The sequence below is a fragment of the Colias croceus genome, chromosome 9 (assembly GCF_905220415.1).
Source record: "Colias croceus chromosome 9, ilColCroc2.1".
Taxonomy (NCBI): Eukaryota; Metazoa; Arthropoda; class Insecta; order Lepidoptera; family Pieridae; genus Colias; species Colias croceus.
The window spans coordinates 668,786-687,208 of NC_059545.1; the positions used below are offsets into that span (position 1 = coordinate 668,786).

Sequence of the window (18,423 nt, forward strand, 5' to 3'; positions counted from 1 at the left end):
TATATGTGCCCATCAAGGGTAAAATTACTGAGGATTACGACCCAGAAAAAAATACCTTTTGAAAAATAAACTTTGTAAAGTTACCTGAAGTTTGTGCAAGGCGTTTATTATAAACAGTTTTTTTTTGATGATTTTGGCTTGAAATTGACCCGTCGAAGCAACGCGTTTAAAAAGAAGATCTGAGTAGCTTACAATTTGGTAAACAGCATCTGATGCGAAACACAACTTTCCTCTATTTACAAAGGATGTTAATACTATATTATATCGATTCATATCCAGGCTTTGTAGCCAAGAGTTATTTAAAACTATCATTCTATACCAATTAAAATTGTATGTACCTATAAAGTATGGCCAGTAATATTATAATATAATTAATACTGTTAAAAATATATGTCGTTATTATTTATAGACCATAATTTTTAGTTTTTTCTATTTCGAAATCGAAAATTCGAAATCCTGAATATACAAACCAGTGTGGTCACCCACAGAAAGAGACAAAAAACAACACTGACGTCATTCAAGGTTATATTTTCTTGTGACAAGTCAATGGTCATACTGCAATCTCCAGTGTATTAGATATAAGCTTCTTGAACTATAGTCATACTGGAACCCACACTCCCAAAGAAAAAGTGCAGTCAAGAAATTTGACCTTGAAAATTATCGTTTCCCCTCCGTCTCTTTCTAGCTAGGATGAGTCATGGAAATATATATAGTATATCTATATTTCCGTGGGGTGAGTATAAAGATAAAAAATTCAGGATATTAAGGAAAAAATTATGGATACATCAATTTTATTCGTATTAAAATTTTACTGTAATACTAGATTTAAGAATTAATGAAGTAAAATATCAATGTGTTTTAATAATATTTATTTATCATTACAATGCCAACTGCCTTTACAAATTTGCAAATTATAAGATACAATAACAATAAAAAAATAACGAAATCGGTTCACTGAAAATATTTTTATTATTCCATACCCTTTAGTATTTAAATAGTTTTTTAAGAGTACTTGAAATATGAGATCGTGGTCTTGCGCTTCCCTATCATACAATAAAAAACAAAATATATAATATATTCAGGGTGTAATCGTTAAGTGCATTGATATGAAACTTTACGTAATGAGTAAAATAACAATAATAACTTTTTTTAATATAACGAGAAATATCTAAAAATGTAACTTTAAACCCTCCCATACATTTTATTTCCCGTAACGTATATATTACGTTCCCACTGCTGGGACATGGCCTCCTATGAGGTTACAGGCCACATCCACCGCACTGTCCAAGTGCGGGTTTAAAATGAATGTTGCATAATATCTTCGCTTTTTCAAAACAGGATATTTTTAATTCTACTATATTTATTATTTAGCTATTTAGCCATGTATTACGTTCCGCTAGATTGGACGGAAACCTGTAAAGAGAAAAGAAGATTATTTGCAAAATATAAAAAAATGTCATTTAGATACAGAAAACACAAAATTTGTGCTGTTGTCTAGTGCTTCTATTTCAGGTAGCTAGGTACTATATATTATGTACTTTGAGTTTTTGATTTTACAATAAAATATATATCATTATATAAAAGTAGTAAACAACGTTTTTATACCATTAACTGTCACGCCAATTAAGACGTAGCCAGTGGAGAAAGACTTCTCTTTTTCTTTTACCTCATATAAAATACCGTACCGAAATATATTATAAACACAATTTTATAAAGTATGGACACCCTAGTCTAATATTTACTACAATCATGAAACATTTAATATTAAGCAAATAACGATGTTAAATGGAAAAAACCTAATCGAAATTAACATTATAATCACAACTTCGATCTATTATTCCAGATTTAACAACAATTAAAGTAGAAATATTACTAAACTACAATTTTACAATTTTTTTAATAAGGATGGTTTTTTGTACTTACGAATGAAATATAATATCACATCCTGGCTGCCACTCACTTTTGCAACCGCGCACAATATATTTACAATCATTTCTATTAATTTTGGCTCAGAATAATTCCAAAATACAAGAACAAACTCACGAAATGAATATAAACATCCGCACAGAACAAATATACTCTAGGGAGAACATCCGCCATTTTGCAGTAAACATTATTTGACACCTAGAATTGGGGCTGCCGCGCAACGATTTTCATAACATAATTCAAAATATGGGAAAAAAATTATGAGCGTGCTCGATAAGCAATCCATTTTAAAAGTTGTAAACCTTTGTTATTTCAATGGAAAAGCAAACCTGCATGAATCTCGTTTAAATTTCATTTTTTTTAGCGGATTTTATTAATGATTTTTGTCATATAGACCTATTATACTGACAGTCGATTTTTAATGCACGTCAATAGGGGAAAAATTTACAATCATACTGGCTACCCTATGGGGAAAACAGGGGTTATAGGTCTACCAGAATCTGATGGCATATTTATATTTAAGAAATAAAAGATTTTCATGTGGCAACTTATTTGACAACTATCAAATTGGTTGTCAAATTATTTGTCTTTTTTGCAGTTGATAAATAATTTTTAGGATTTTGTCTAAAAAATCTTCGAAAATGTCGAAAAAGCCGCTGTGATCACAAGCAAGAGGTGTTGTTTATAATGTGTATAGAAAAATATTTGATGAAGAAGGGTCAAACACATCACAATTTTCAATTTAGAAGATTTCATTGGTAAATTGGACTTACCCGCTTTGATACTTTTAATTAAAAAATATTATATGTAGGTAACTATAATATTGTTTGTTGATTGGAATATAATTTTATGAAAACTTATTACAGGAGTTTCCAATACGGCTATTCGTCAGGTCCAAGCTGTCCAAGTCAATTTTATAATGTGTGTATCTGTTAATACTTACGAAAATAAACATAGTTTTATTTTACTTTTATTTTATTTTATAAAAAATTATAAGCAGTCTAGTTTTTTATCGATATAACATCGATATTTTCACATGGCATAATGATAATGAACATACAAATATAGGTATGTGTAAATAATAATATGTATTACCTGTGTAAAAGTAATAAGTATATGTATATTATACATGTAAGTATGTACCTACATAATATTAAGTGGATATCTCATTATTAAGTACAGTATTGTCCACTTATGTAATGTGACTAATGATATTGAGAACAAACTAAAAAATAAGCAGTATCAAGATCGTTCAGTCCATTTTCCCTAGGGTTGCACACTCAAAATTTTGATTTCCCTAATTGCCATCAGATTCTGGTTTACCTATACTTGCGGTCATTCTATCAGTTTTTTATTTATTCTTTAGGAGTTTGGGTTCCAGTATGACTATAGTTCCATGGTTATCTCCAAGAAGCTTATATCCAAGAAGCTTATATCTTATACACTGGAGATTTCGGTATGAACATTTGACGTGTAACAAGAAAATTGTTGTGTTTTATCACTTTCACACCTAACTTGGTATTGCCACTGTTAATACGAAGTTTTCCCAAGGCTACTATGTATGCCGTAATATTCTGTGCAAAAGGTTAGTTTTTGTACATGAGTTTGTTGATAAATTGCCAACAACGTCATTCAGAAGCATTGTTGGATGAGAAAATTATTATTTATGCTAAATAAAATAAGTATCTGGACCAATTATTAAAAAGCGAAACTCCCTGATTATGGGTAGTTACCATAATAAAATTGTAGCAACTCTCACTTTGACAATATGGCATAAGTGTCAAAAAAATTGCGTCGCTTCGAATATTTAAGTTAATATTGTTGCGTATTTAATAAATATTTTCCGAATATAAATAATGTATTGCATTGTGAAATATTGCAGAAGTGTTTGGACACCAAATTCTGGCATAGAATTTCACAGGCAAGTGTATATTTACGTTATTTACAATATTCCTCAATACTCCTGCATTTACCTGTTTAGAATCATTTCAATGGCAAAAATTGTAAAATTTTGCATCATTTTAGAAAGCAGTCATGTTAAATTTGTTATTTTCCTAATACTTTATCATTTTTCAACAAGTTTTCAATAAACAAAATTAACAAGTAAGGTAACCATGATGACGAGTTTTTATGGATAGTGAAGAGAATATATTGTAATAACAATATTATTATGAAATTTAGAACACCATTTTCAAGATTTTTACTAGTAATGAAACAACACTCGACATCGGTATTCGGTATTGCACTCACATGTAGTTATAAGATTGTTCGTTTTTACATTGAAATTTATACTTTTTTAACTTATCTCATATTTTTTGTTTTAGGTATTTCAGCTTTCCAAAAAGTAAAATAAAAAGAAATATATGTGCCCATCAAGGGTAATATTACTGAGGATTACGACCCAGAAAAAAATACCTTTTGAAAAATAAACTTTGTAAAGTTAGCTGAAATTTGTGCAAGGCGTTTATTATAAACAGTTTTTCTTTGATGATTTTGGCTTGAAATTGACCCGTCGAAGCAACGCGTTTAAAAAGAAGATCTGAGTAGCTTACAATTTGGTAAACAGCATCTGATGCGAAACACAACTTTCCTCTATTTACAAAGGATGTTAATGCTATATATCGGTTCATATCCAGGCTTTGTAGCCAAGAGTTATTTAAAACTATCATTCTATACTAATTAAAATTGTATGTACCTATAAAGTATGGCCAGTAATATTATAATATAATTAATACTGTTAAAAATATATGTCGTTACTCGTTATTATTTATAGACCATGATTTTTAGTTTTTTCTATTTCGAAAAATTCTGAATATACAAACCAGTGTGGTCACCCACAGAAAGAGACAAAAAACAACACTGACGTCATTCAAGGTTATATTTTCTTGTGACAAGTCAATGGTCATAGTGCAATCTCCAGTGTATTAGATATAAGCTTCTTGCTTATATCTAATTAGATATAAGCTTCTTGGCTTGATTATCTCGATGGTCATGGTTTGGTTTATGGTTCCTACTACACTGATTGTATCAGTGTTCTGAGATCTCTAAAATGAAATCGCAAACAGTTAACAATTATTATTAGGTATTTAATGTTCATTATACTTCGATCGATTAATAAGCACAAATTATAGATAATTGATATTCTATTCTTAATTCTACTATCATTATTGAGCGTTTGAGTAGGTTTGAGTAAAACGAAGGTAAAACGTCACTAAAACGTCAAGTCAAATTTGACTTTGTTATTTGGTTTTGTCAAGGTTTTGTGCATAGTGGTTATTATTTTGTAGCCGCATAAATAGGTATTGGATTTTGTTGTTATCTAAATGATTGAAACTACAGTTTGTTATTATTTTTTCGCAATTTGCTAATATAATACATATGTTTTTGCAGCAGTTCGCGTTGACTGACCAGAGTCCGCGAATAAACAATCCCCCACACCCACTTTTTATCTGATTGTCTAGAGGTAACTAAACTATAAAAATAAATTATTATTTCATTATTTTATACTAACTACCAATTAGATAAAAATAGTGTTAAGTAATAAAAATAGTGTGTAAAATTATATTTCTTTTTAGTTTCCACGAAATGGCTCAAACATTAACTTTCGGTGACTCATGCGCTCCGGTGACTTGTCACGCATGGAATAAAGAGAGAAATCGTGAGTATTCAAGCATACAGCATAATGTCTTTCTCCATAATACGTTCTTGCTCATAATTAATTTTTTATTTTCCAGAAATTGCATTCTCACCTAACAACAATGAAGTGCATATTTATCAAAAAGAAGGTAATGATTGGAAGCAAACTGATAATCTTGTGGAGCATGATATGAGAGTCATGGGTATAGATTGGGCACCAAATACCAACAGAATTGTGACCTGTTCAGTAGACCGTAATGCATATGTGTGGACCCAAAATGAGGAGGGGAAGTGGACAACAACTCTAGTCTTGTTGCGTATTAACCGCGCCGCTACTTGCGTAAAATGGTCCCCAATGGAAAACAAGTTTGCAGTGGGATCTGGTGCTCGTCTGATTTCAATTTGTTACTTTGAAAAGGAAAATAACTGGTGGGTGTCCAAGCATATCAAGAAGCCTATTAGATCTACTGTAACTACTCTAGATTGGCACCCTAATAACATTTTACTGGTTGCTGGGTCTACTGACTTTAAAGTACGGGTATTTTCTGCTTATATAAAGGATATTGAAGATCAACCTGGCCCTAATGTTTGGGGATCTAAATTACCATTGGGACAACTGTTAGCGGAATTCCCTTCAACTGGAAGTGGTTGGGTCCACTCAGTTTCCTTTTCTGCAGATGGAAATAAAGTTGCTTGGGTCGGACATGATAGCTCAATTAATATTGCTGACGCTACACAAGGCAAAGCAGTGATTAAACTTAAGACTGAATATTTGCCATTTTTGGGTTGCATTTGGATTTCAGACAACTCTTTAGTAGTTGCTGGGCACAGCTGCATTCCATTACTGTACTGCCATGACGGAGATCAAATCAAATTTGTTGCCAAACTAGATAATACTCAACGCAAGGAGTCTGGTGGACTGTCTGCTATGAAGAAGTTCCAGTCGCTCGACCGTAACGCCAGAATTGAAACAAATGATACATTCCTTGATTCTATTCATCAGAATGCCATAACCTGCATGAATTTATACAAAGGTACTAAGGCAAATGCTAAAAAGTTCAGTACTTCTGGTTTAGACGGCCAGCTAGTCATTTGGGATATGGAATCCCTTGAACGGTCCATTGAGGGTCTGAAGATTGCTTAATCAAAGACATGCATTTAATTATTATTTTATTATATAATAATGAATAATATAATCAGTTGCTTGCGAGTTCTGAAATCACTCAAAATGAAAACGGAAAGCTGTGAATAAATTATCACAATCACAGTTTGATCAGTCTAGCCGAAACAATAAGAAGCAATGCAATGAGTGAGTCCAGTCCTCTGACTGTAAAAACATTCAAATATACAGAAATAAACTATTAATTTATAGATACAACAGCTATCATTGTTTTATTACTATACAATTTAAATTTTAACTTCGATAATTTATATAAATAAGACATTACGACTACTACACACTATGTATAATAGATCACTTTAATACTAGTGAAGTACTGATTGCTGTCATTACAATAAAATTTATTAAATTAACGAATCTATTTATTATTGATCGCGCAACCTTTCCGGTACAAACGTGCTTAGACATAAAGTTTGCACCACTAATTTAGACGTTAACAAAGTCATACTTTAACCTAAGAAACTATAAGGCCATTTGTAATTAAACGTAAAGCGTGTTATTGCGTGTTAGATACGATCTTGAAGACGGGACCGATTCGAATGAAGACTCTTCGAAGCACGGACCGGAGTTCGGGCTTCAGGTCGAAGCAGGTGATCTCACACAAGAGCGGGTAATAACTTGATACATGCGCCGCAAACTGAAAACAAATTAAAAAATCATTAACACATAGCTATTTATTAGGTTTTTGTAGAGATAAGTCTCTAAACTGTTTGTTTTGGATTTGCGCAGTCCGTCTATTACCTAGGATCTAGGTGCGTAAACATAAAATTAGTATTGGTTTAATAGTTCATACTTGTGGATTGTAGTAGCCTGTAGATACTGGTTGTATTAAAAAAAAATAAATAATCTCTACATTTTAAGCAGCCATAAAAATATTTTATGGGTCCCCTATGTCCTTTTTCCATTATATTGATCCCTCAATAGGTCGCCGTCGACCCCTAGGGATTAACTACTGACATAGAATACTGTAAAATTAGGTCATTGGGTTTGTAAGTTGACCTATGCTAAACAATTAGGTACTTCCACGTTTGTCAATATAAATCCGCACTTAGGTGCTTGTACTATATAAATACCAACAGGCATGGATATTATTGACAGAACATATTTATTTAAACGTCAATTACATACCTACCTATTTCGCCAAAAAAAATATTTTTTTTCCCCCGATCGAAGCTGCAGATTGAAGCCATGTAGGAACTTGCGAGTTCGATGCAATAGTAAAGAATGAGTTATAATAATAAATACATAGACATAGTTAATTAATTATTGAAGTAAATATACAATACTTGAAGCATTTATTTTAAACGATTTTACCTCATAATTCACATGCTAGCAAAGTTATGGGTCAGTGCCATACATAGAGGTCGCAAGTTCATATAAAATACCTAGTAGCTAGCGTGTCGAAATATTACGCTATTCTTCTTCATAATAACTATTTTATTATTAACTTTGTTGGTTTTCAAGTCTTCAATGTGTGCTAGGTACATAAAAGAGCATTTATTTATAATTCAAGATCGATATATTATAGTACGACAATATTATCGCGCGACGTTGTATTTTTTGATATAGGTAGTGTACTGATTATAATAGGACATACTTTTACCATTTATTTTGCAATAACAATTTATATACAGAATGTAGATACAAGATATCGATTAGTAAAGTATTCTTTCCGGATATATCAATGATTAAGACATTATTGCCGTAATTAAATCCTTCATCAATCTATTTCCTACTCTGCATGTAGGTATGTACTAAGTTAACGAATTTAAGTAATTAATTTGTTATCTATAGAATCAGACAATTGTTTATTATTTTCCACATGACTGAATAAAGCCATCACGCGACATTAGCCACGAGAACGAGATTTTTCATTGAAAATGTATAGAAGTCAAGGACGGAATTGCGAACTCTATTAGTTGGAAAGGTTTGCTTTGGTAGTTAACTACTTTTATATTTGAAATGGAAAGTTTTAGTTTTATGGCATTCAAATGCTTTATAAATATAAATTTATAAAGAATAGAAAAAATTCTACAATATATTTTATTAGCTGATAAATTAAATTCATTCGAGTATTTACATTGTATGCAATTATTTTAGCAAAACTGAATTACTATAATAACAATGTAAAAATACGAACTAATTCACACCTCTTCATATTATATTGAAAACTATCTAAATATGTAACTATTCAGCCAATCCATATCCATTATTTTTACCGTTATACACATTCTAAGTCACAGAACAGTAAAAACTAATAGAAGTGCTATAATGTCATAATTAGTATGAAAACCAGTGTCGCCAAACCCACACATTTAAATCGATAGTTATACAGTACACTACAAGTAAACTATGCCTTTGATTGGACAGCTTAATTTGAGTAAAAACTGACTAAGGTTATAAATTCAGCATTTCAATATGTACCCTAACGCACCCTGTTACGGTTTATTTTAATATAACATCTCTAGGCATATTAGCTGTTTTGTTTCTCTTTGCTCAGAAATTCCAAATTCGAAAACATTCAGCTACTCCACAACAGAGGGCGTTAGTTTTCGATACATATAACTTTGAACCTCAACACATAGAAATAAGGTTGAAATTTGTGTCACTCTACATTAATGACATTGACTTGATATTAATCTGATGCTATGCTCTAAGGGATGTCAGCCTTGTTATCGATAATTCACAAATAAATATTTTTTTGAGCATTTTTTTTTCTTTCTATTATATGAGTATAGTACAATGTGCCACATTTTGGAGTATGTTTATTACTACTAAGTATGTCTTTTCATATTATTATTATTAAATAAAAAACGGAATAGAATAGTATAAATCTATATTTACAAAATACAAACAGAAAATATGCATTATTTTAAATCTTGGAACTGCCGTAGGTTTGATGTATCGGCGGCCTTTGTTAGATTTCTTAGTGCTGTTCGGCAACCAGTTAACTCGTCACGTTGCATTTATCCATTTCTCTTTTAAATTAGCCTCTTTGGAAAATCTATAAATAAATAGGACTAATGAAAGCTAAGGAAAAATAAAATAAATTTAATATTTTATAGTGATTGTCTTTTCTAAAGTATCGATACTGTCGATATGCGCCACATGCATCACTAATCCGACATTCGTTTGTTTATTGCAATAATATTCCAGAAAGTCTTGTTTGCTGTTCAATCTATATTAGTACTAATTTCTTATGGATTAAGGTTCATTTTGACTTAATATTTTTATAAATTTTTGACAAATTACGACAAGCGAAGTTATAACATAAAATATATTTAAAATAAATTAAAATAAGACTTACCGATGGTATGAAATGCCTCCATTGCTGATATTATTGTGTCTGCTATCATTTTTGGTCTCTAATACAAAACAACACGTCCTTAGTAATGAATAAATATGGAAAAAAGGTTTGACAGCTGACAATCGACTCGAATATTTTTCTGCGCACAACTGAGAGCAAGTTAGGTGATCTTACCTTACTAGTGACACGTGGGCCACGCCCACATCACACTTCTATTAGTTTTACTGTTCTGTGTTCTAAGTAGTAGTTTGTGACAAAAAAGTAAGAAGTCACGTGACCGATTGATTCATTACATTCATCAAATATTTATAGTCTATATGCACGGGCGTCCAATCGTCCATTTTACATAACAATAGAGTGTGATTGAATGGCGTCTTTATACTCGAGGAGATATACAATATACACACATAAATAGACACAAACAAAATATACTTGTCTCAGAAGTGTCTCAGGATAGACATCGAGATTTCTGCAGTAAGTTATTTAGTAAAGAGGAGAAAGAGAATTTGAATTCTCTGTCGATTATGTACCGGTGGATAGATGAGTTTTGGCTCATGCAGTATGATCGAATCAATACTAGGTACTAATATTATAAAGCTGAACAGTTTGTTTGTTTGAACGCGCTAATCTCGAGAACTACTGGTCCGATTTGAAAAATTCTTCCGGTGTTGGATAGCCTATTTATCGAGGAAAGCTATACCTATTATATCATCACGCTAAGGCTAATAGAAGCGCAGCCACGAGGGTAAAACCGCAGAGCACAGCTAGTAATGGATATAGTAACTTTCTCCCATTGTGGTAATTATAAACAAATATATGCAAATTATACTCGTAACCTCATACTTATTGGGCCATTTTAACAGATACGCGGAGTTAAATATTTCTAGATAAATACTTATTACAAACATAATAATAATTTTGAAAGGTAAACTTCAATCTATTTCATGCATTTTGATAAAGAAATGTAAACATTGTGTAGGAATCAGAACAGCATAACTCAAGTATTCATATTCTTTCATATTATTGGTATAATAAACGATATCGTACATCTTATCATTTATCAGTAACACGGTCAACTTATACTTTTCCTAATGGTTGCATGTTACGACTGTTGTAAATTCTAATCTGCGTGGTATCCGTGAACCAATATGCTACGTGACTAGGAAAACATAATCTTATATCCGTTGCAGGATAATTCATAGTCGTTTAGCTAGCTACAATCACTACATAGCATAAAACAGCCGCTTACCGCGGTGTCCCTAGGTATGCTTAGATCGTTAAAATTACGCAACGGATTTTGATGCATTTTTTCGAGGGACTTCAAAAAAAGGAGGAGGTTCTCCATTCGATTTTTTTTTGAGTTTGTTACCTCAGAACTTACAGCTGACTGTTATGTGTTAATATTATCTTCCCATGGGACCACCCATTTACATATTTTAAAAGAAAGAGTGGTTCTCGAGGAAGGTTTTAAAATGTAATAATAACCAAAACCGAACTAAAAATATGTTAAATTTTTGTCTAAAATTTAACATATTTTTAGTTCGGGTGACGCCGTGGGCGGAACGCTAGTTACATATTACGAATGCATGCTATGTTGTAATTAATCACAATATTTATTATCTAAGTGTTTTATTTTTGTTGTTGTCTGTGCTATTCTCTGCGGTAACCTTGACAAGGACAATTGTCACGAACATGGCTGATGATAATTATTAACGTGTACACTTCTTAAATGGGAGTATCGATTTTTTATAGCAGAACTAGAATCAATTAACCTGCTGATAATTTATTTTAGTTACTAATTATTAACTGTAAATACATAAGTACGACACAATGGCAGAACCGATTTTGATAAGTTTTTCAATTTTAGCATCTAGGCATAAATTATAACTTGCAGATAAGCTTATGTGTGTTTCGAAAGTAAAATGTTATAAGATTAAGGCAGTAAGATGTTACATATACAAATAAACTTAAACGTATAATAAATAAATCGCAGATGCAACTTTATAGACAAATTGAAACTGATATTACGCAATTTGCAAAGATAACAATGCAAACAATACTGCGCCTAAAGATGATTAAGATTGTAAAAAAATAAAAAAGTACTTACTCTGTCATCGGGCATCTTCAATATCCGTGTCAATATGAGAAGCAGTATGGAGGTCCACGCGTCGCGGTGGGCTTCATTATTCAATCCCGCAAAGTATTCGAGGGCTTCACAACAAATAGTTATAAGGCTTTTCTGTACAGCCGGCCAGTGACTTCGCCGAGAATCGTCGCCATACATTTTAAATAGTATTCGCATTACGCAAGCCAACGATTGCGTCTCCTGTTTCAGCATATTGGGTTTCACAGATCCCTTGAAGTTGGCTTTCCACAACACATTTCTTTGCGCATTATTCGTATTGAATGTCTTGGCGAACCGATGACTGCACATTAAACATTCGACGAGCCGCAGCAAGTGTGGTGAGCTCAGAAGCCTGTACATGCCTTGTTCTTCACGCTGACATTCCTGTTCGGTGCCAGGGTGACCCCCGGTTAACTCCGCAGCTGCTAGTGCTAAAGTTTCCGCATCTTCCTTTCTTGACGTTGCAGGATAAAATACTATGTTGTCGATTGTTTGAATCAATTCCAATTGGACAACGCATTTTATCAAAAGACTGTTAAATATCCGATTTGAAGACTTAATTTCATCGCCCCCTTGAGGCTTTTTCAAAATTCCATGTCGTACGTTGGTTACCTCACCATCCTCGTTTTCTTCCGGTTTCCAAGTAAGTAAAGTAGTGGGAAGAGTACTGTTGAATATGTCCAACATAATTTGACACGTCTTGCTCCAAGTGTCTTCGTTAAACTTCGTTCCGTTCGATATGACTAGGTTTTCCAAACAATTCGTACCAGATCTAGCGAGTTGTTCATTATCTTGTTGCACGCACCAATGCAATTGCGCGTACAGCTGCTCCAGTAACAGAGAGCCAAGAATGTCAAAATATTGCGTAAAGACGTCTACTATTGCATACAACGCGTGATTGCATGTTGTAGTCATCCATTCGTTTTTCTCTAGTTGGTGTTCTGGCAACTTCATGTTGTCGAATATTCTAAATAATATATTAAATAAATCTCTCCACCAATGGGGACGGAATGAGTCACCGTGCGTTTTAATAATCTCAAACAGCACTGTTAAACCTCGGGTGCGTACATCTAATTTACAGCGACTAACGACGCACGATAGGGAAAATAACAGAGGAAACCATCCTCTTAACCAAACTCTATCTTCTTCTGGCGCACCGGGCTCTCCTTCAAGACCAGCGTGCTCTGCGAAAAGCTGTGGCGATGTGCCAACCGCAGTCGCACATGATCTGACTAGTCTTATTGCCTCCATCGACGTATCGGGGAATTTAGCGTTACACGCAAATTCTGATAAGCACTTAACTGCATCTTGGAATGAATCTATCATAGCTGAGAATTGCTTTTCGTACAGGTCTGTTATAATTTTCCCAGTTGTCTGGAATGCTAAATCAACAATCGCTTCATCCTGATCGCTTGCAGCTAAATGAAATACTGAGAATATATTTTTCCATCCAGATTTTATATTCGATGCTTGAGAATTAACCATTTGGGCAATGCAACGCACTACCATATCCCTGATTGTCGGGGAGCTGTTTTTCTTCATAATGTGCTCAAAAGGACGTAAAAAGTCTTTTTGGAATTTGAAATTCGCGAATTCACCTTTCTCGATAAATTTCATTGATAACTGACGCAAAGAATCAACAGCGAAAAAAGCTATGTCCTCATTGCTACTGCAGCCGACTTTATTAAAATGGTCTCCAAGAACTTGCCAAATACGAGACCACTGTAGCCTAATACGTCCCATGTTGTAATACGATATTTCAACAATTTTTTGTAGAGAAAATATTCGAGGATTGGAAGGATGGCTTAATTCATCTAGGGATACTTGACAAAGGGCTTTTACGAAGTCAACAATAGCGTCACCATCTAATCTTGTCGATCCAGTGAATATTCTATCGACAGCGACTACAACGCTCTGTGAACTTGTCTCCCCAATATGTTCTTTTACACTCGGATCGAGCGCCATAAGGCTGAACTTTAAAGAATCGGGTTGAGGTTTAATTCCAGATCCTGATAAGAATTGAGGTCTCACTCCAGTACCAATCAGCTGAGCCAATTCCAATTGCGAAATACACTTAACAACATCTAACCAACTAGATCCCAGGTAGTTACCATCAGTATGTGCTACAGTTATTAACGTTTTAATTGTGTCAATGTTCTTTGCTTTCATTTCTGTGATTGGCGAGTTTGCAGTGAGAAGCGTGAACCGAGCTAAAGCTTGTACGTAAGCATCTCTTTCGAGAGACATATGGAAGATGCACGCAATTCTAACTGCGCACCTTATTCCATCTAAACAAAGTGACGCTATTTCAGGGTCGTCGCAATCTTGCAATCCTACGGAAAAAGCAGCTAGGAATGGAGTCCACGCCATTTTGAACATAGGCCGTACATGTTCTACGTGTTTGGCCGTCGTAAACGGTGTTTGAACATGCGAAACGGATTCCATCAAGTTCTTTGCTGCAGTTGAAATCTGTTCCATCTCCATGTTCCATATGAATTTGCGCTTCTTTTCATTAGCAATCATATGTTTGCCTGGTTTAGATGTATTCTTCATTTTAATCTCGTGACCAGCGATTTCGTCGTAAATTTGTGACAAGTATTCGCGGGGCAAGTCGTTATTGTCACTAATTCCACTGTTCAGCTTGATGTATTGTTCCTTTGTCATTTTGTTCTTTACTTGTGGAGAATGCAAATCGGTAGTCAGCATTATAATGGAAAATGCTAATACGTAAACAGTGTCTGCGCTCATGAATAAAGTGTTTGTTGGATTACATTCACAATATCGAGCAGCAAATTTTTCCATAAGTCTATCGATTTTTTGGGCTTCGCCGGGCAATCTGAACCCTTCCAAGAAATGACGTAAAGCTGCTACAATGTCCATGTTCCCAAAATTCATAGAGTCCACATATGCATACATAACTTCTTTCGAATGATCATCATTTTCACCTAAATATTCACCAACAAATGTCTTGTCGAGTCTTTCATCTGTAAGAAGCCATTCTGCTATTTCTTTAGTAGCTGTTCCAAGTAAGTTTTGTTCTTGCAAGAAAGCCACACCTTTCTTAGGTTTTCTGTTAAACAAATCAATTCCAGTTTCCCACACTTCCTTCTGTTGCTTTAATACTTCAAATTGCTCAGGTGAGTCTAGAGTTTCTCTATTGCCAATATTGCTAGATCCTGTAGAGACAAGACTGACACTGGAGCCTCCATGTGATTTAATGCTGTGATGATCTATTTCTTCTTTTACAGTCCTTTCACCCAAAGTTGTTTGCATATTTGGGTTTATGTACAATTCTTTGCTCCATTCTACCATACATTTCAAAATCGATACAAGACACTCAAGTCCTCGGATTCTCATAGATTTTTCCTGATTTGGTGTAGCTCCCAGTTCTAAAGCTTGCCTGCCTTGGGCAATTTTAGAGACATCATTAACAAGTCTTTGAAACAGATTTGCTGCTGATAAATCACAATCATAGTTAACATAAATGTCAACCACACTTTGGGCATCTCCACATATTCTTGTTAGAGCTTGAATGACCATCCACTTATGCTCAAATGTGGAGCTTGATGTCTCTAGAATATTCATGAAAATCTCTTTAAAGAAAACTTCAATTTGCTTCTTAAGATGAACCTTGAAGTTTTGTAGTAAAGCCAAGAAAATGGCAAGAGAAAGCTCAAATACTTCAGGGACAGAGCTGACTCCATTCTTTGATAGTGCTACACATAAATATTGCTTGATGGCTGTTATGAACATCTCATTATTTCTGAAAACAGGTCCAGCATTTTGGAGAATTGAAAGTAGAAGATGTAGAGAGAGAATTTTAGATCTTAGTTCATGAGATTTAGGATCTGGAGTACCTTCAGGTAGAGGTTTCATAGATAGCTTACATAGAGCTCTGAATACTAAGAATGCATCCTTTTGTAAAACATGTGTGAACTTTGCAGTAACTGAATTGTCAATTTCAGATACAACATCAACACTTTCTTGTGATGGTATCCTTGGAATGCTTGTTTCATTTGGTATCTGGCCATTGCTTTCATGAGATATACTGTGTGTATCTTGTGAATCTGATGGGTTTTCATTATTATCAGGTACATTGTCAACATTTTCCTCCGCAGACTTCTTTGAAGCAATAGAAATTGCATTGTCTATAACTGAATCTACAATCTGTCTGGCAATTAATTTTGCTTCTGAAAGTTCATCAACAATTTCTTCTTTATTTGGTATTTCCTTGTTTTCTTCATTTGTATTAGTATTAGACTGTTCATCAGCAACATTACCATTAGGCACTTTATGGTATAACTCAGGATTGTGAATAGTGTGTTCAGTTTCCAGAGCTTGATTTTCCATTTTTGTAAAAATAACATTAAGCATTTGTGTAAGGGTAGCTCTGGCAGTAGTTTGATTAATAAGATTTTTGCTAGCCAAATATATATTGTAGCATGTTCTAACTGCGAGCAGGACGGTTCCTTCATGGACCTCGACATGTTGACTTGTGATTACGGTGAGAAGTGCTTTTATAATCTGCAGCTGAACTCCCTCATCAGTTTGGGGTCCATTAAAGCAGCTGCATATTGTCTCTACTATTCTATCTATAAGGAGCTTTCTAGGTGTAGTAGAATCTGGAATATTTCCTGTTAAGTGGCCATAAGCTATAAGTTTTTGAAGGCAGTCCAGAGCAGTAACCACTATCCTGGACGCTTTGCTCTGACAGGCCAGTTCAAATGGCAGGAAATACTTCTCGGCTGTGATGATATTTGAAGCATCATTTTTTGGTAAAGGCAATGTGCCTGAAGTGGGACTCTCAGTTGTTTCAGTTTGACCTCCATCCTTTAATTCTGCTTTGATTTCCTCTGAAACAAAAAATATAGCATAAAAATAAATCATAATATGATGAATAATTATAACATGATTCAAAGAATTTCTACTGCAAATGTACTTTTTCAATTTTGAAAAATTACATTTGCATTCTGATGAATCAATTGATTGTTTATATTCAGATAAAATATTCACTCAGAATAAGTAAATCACAAGTATTTTATTATGTAAACATATCTGTGTTGTTATGAAGATTATGCTTAACCCACATAAGTATTACTTAATTACCTACTTTTAATATTGCAAAACTTTTTTGAGTATTTCACAAATACTTTTTAATAGTTTGTTGCTATATCATTTAGCTTAATGGTGTATAATTAAGACTTATTGTGAAATTCTGATAAGATTAGAACAAGTATATCCCCTCTTTTACATTCAAGGTCAATTTTACAGTCACTTTTGTCCACTTAAATAAAATAAGAATCACTATGATTAATTTAATTAGAGATTGAAAATGCATATCAATGTGCCTTTTTTAAGGTTTTATTAGTCGTAATGCGTCAAAGAACTTACCTAGCGCAACTTCGCATGACTTCTTGAGCTGACTATGATAGGACCGTTTGATGTCCTTATCGGCCAGAATTTTTTCCAAAGCCCTGACTATAAACATTTCTTTAGTCTTTAGGTTGGTTTGCATCGTTATTGCAATAATCACTCCATTCGTTCTAGTCGGAGTCGAGTTAGACTTTAAACAGGTTTCCTTTTCATTTAAAATACTTTTCAACGAGGCACTAGTTTATTGCATGAAAATTTCACAGTAACATTAAATAACACTATGACAGTAATACGGCAACATCACAAACTTTATGCAATTAAAATTTTACGCGAATCCATTTCAGCAAACTGCTAAGTAGGTAGGTACGATCTATATTTCACTTCACTTCACACCTCATCACAAACATGTCAAATATTTTTTTGATGCGTTCGTATGTCGCTTACATGCATTGTCTATGGTTCGCATAAGCTGATACTTTATGGTCATATGAAAATTAAATCATATAAATTGTTATTTATATGCATTTGATTCGGTAGTTTATGTGTTTATGTGAAAAATAAATTACGAGCTACAATAAATATTTCTTATTTAAAAGCTTAGAGTATATATTATACTATCTATAGAGTGCGAACAACCAAGTGGGAACAGTAGGCACAGGTGGGAACAACACGACGCTCCCGCCGCGAGCGCTCGCAGTCGTGGTTGAGTGCTCACGAAGTGCGTTGCTCTGGATTTTTTTCATATTTACGAATAAACATGGTGAAATGTGCAGTTCTATCTTGCAAAAACGATACTAGAAAATACACAAAATTGAAATCCACTATCACATTTCATCAGTAAGTCGATTGTTATACTTATTTTTATGAAAATAAATC

General features: G+C 33.6%; 2 protein-coding genes and 1 long non-coding RNA gene across 3 annotated transcripts; 1 reads left to right on the top strand and 2 right to left on the bottom strand.

Moving 5' to 3' along the window:
- Positions 1–852: 852 nt before the first annotated feature.
- Positions 853–2,058, bottom strand: LOC123694418. The gene is made up of 2 exons (XR_006751807.1): positions 1,924–2,058; positions 853–1,413 (listed from the first exon to the last, which is right to left on the bottom strand). It is a non-coding gene; the product is annotated as an uncharacterized LOC123694418 (long non-coding RNA).
- Positions 2,059–5,091: 3,033 nt separating this feature from the next.
- LOC123694703 (actin-related protein 2/3 complex subunit 1A-B) lies at positions 5,092–6,944 on the top strand. The gene is made up of 4 exons (XM_045640211.1): positions 5,092–5,225; positions 5,317–5,389; positions 5,502–5,584; positions 5,661–6,944. Exons 3-4 carry the CDS (start codon positions 5,512–5,514, stop codon positions 6,704–6,706), a joined length of 1,119 nt encoding a protein of 372 aa, XP_045496167.1. The 5' UTR covers positions 5,092–5,225; positions 5,317–5,389; positions 5,502–5,511; the 3' UTR covers positions 6,707–6,944.
- Positions 6,720–17,925, bottom strand: LOC123694702 (brefeldin A-inhibited guanine nucleotide-exchange protein 1). Its single transcript, XM_045640210.1, has 3 exons — positions 17,566–17,925; positions 12,157–17,027; positions 6,720–7,379 (listed from the first exon to the last, which is right to left on the bottom strand). Exons 1-3 carry the CDS (start codon positions 17,687–17,689, stop codon positions 7,239–7,241), a joined length of 5,136 nt encoding a protein of 1,711 aa, XP_045496166.1. The 5' UTR covers positions 17,690–17,925; the 3' UTR covers positions 6,720–7,238.
- Positions 17,926–18,423: the final 498 nt, after the last annotated feature.

What these genes read in the sequence shown, in the direction of transcription:
- LOC123694703 (XM_045640211.1), top strand. Translation starts at nt 5,512, where the DNA reads ATGGCTCAAACATTAACTTTCGGTGACTCATGCGCTCCGGTGACTTGT. An exon ending in ATGGAATAAAGAGAGAAATC is followed by an intron (nt 5,585 to 5,660) that starts GTGAGTATTCAA and finishes TTTATTTTCCAG; the next exon opens with AAATTGCATTCTCACCTAAC.
- LOC123694702 (XM_045640210.1), bottom strand. Translation starts at nt 17,689, where the DNA reads ATGCAAACCAACCTAAAGACTAAAGAAATGTTTATAGTCAGGGCTTTG. An exon ending in GTCATGCGAAGTTGCGCTAG is followed by an intron (nt 17,028 to 17,565) that starts GTAAGTTCTTTG and finishes TTTTTGTTTCAG; the next exon opens with AGGAAATCAAAGCAGAATTA. An exon ending in TGAAGATGCCCGATGACAGA is followed by an intron (nt 7,380 to 12,156) that starts GTAAGTACTTTT and finishes ATTTGTTTTCAG; the next exon opens with TTTGCGGCGCATGTATCAAG.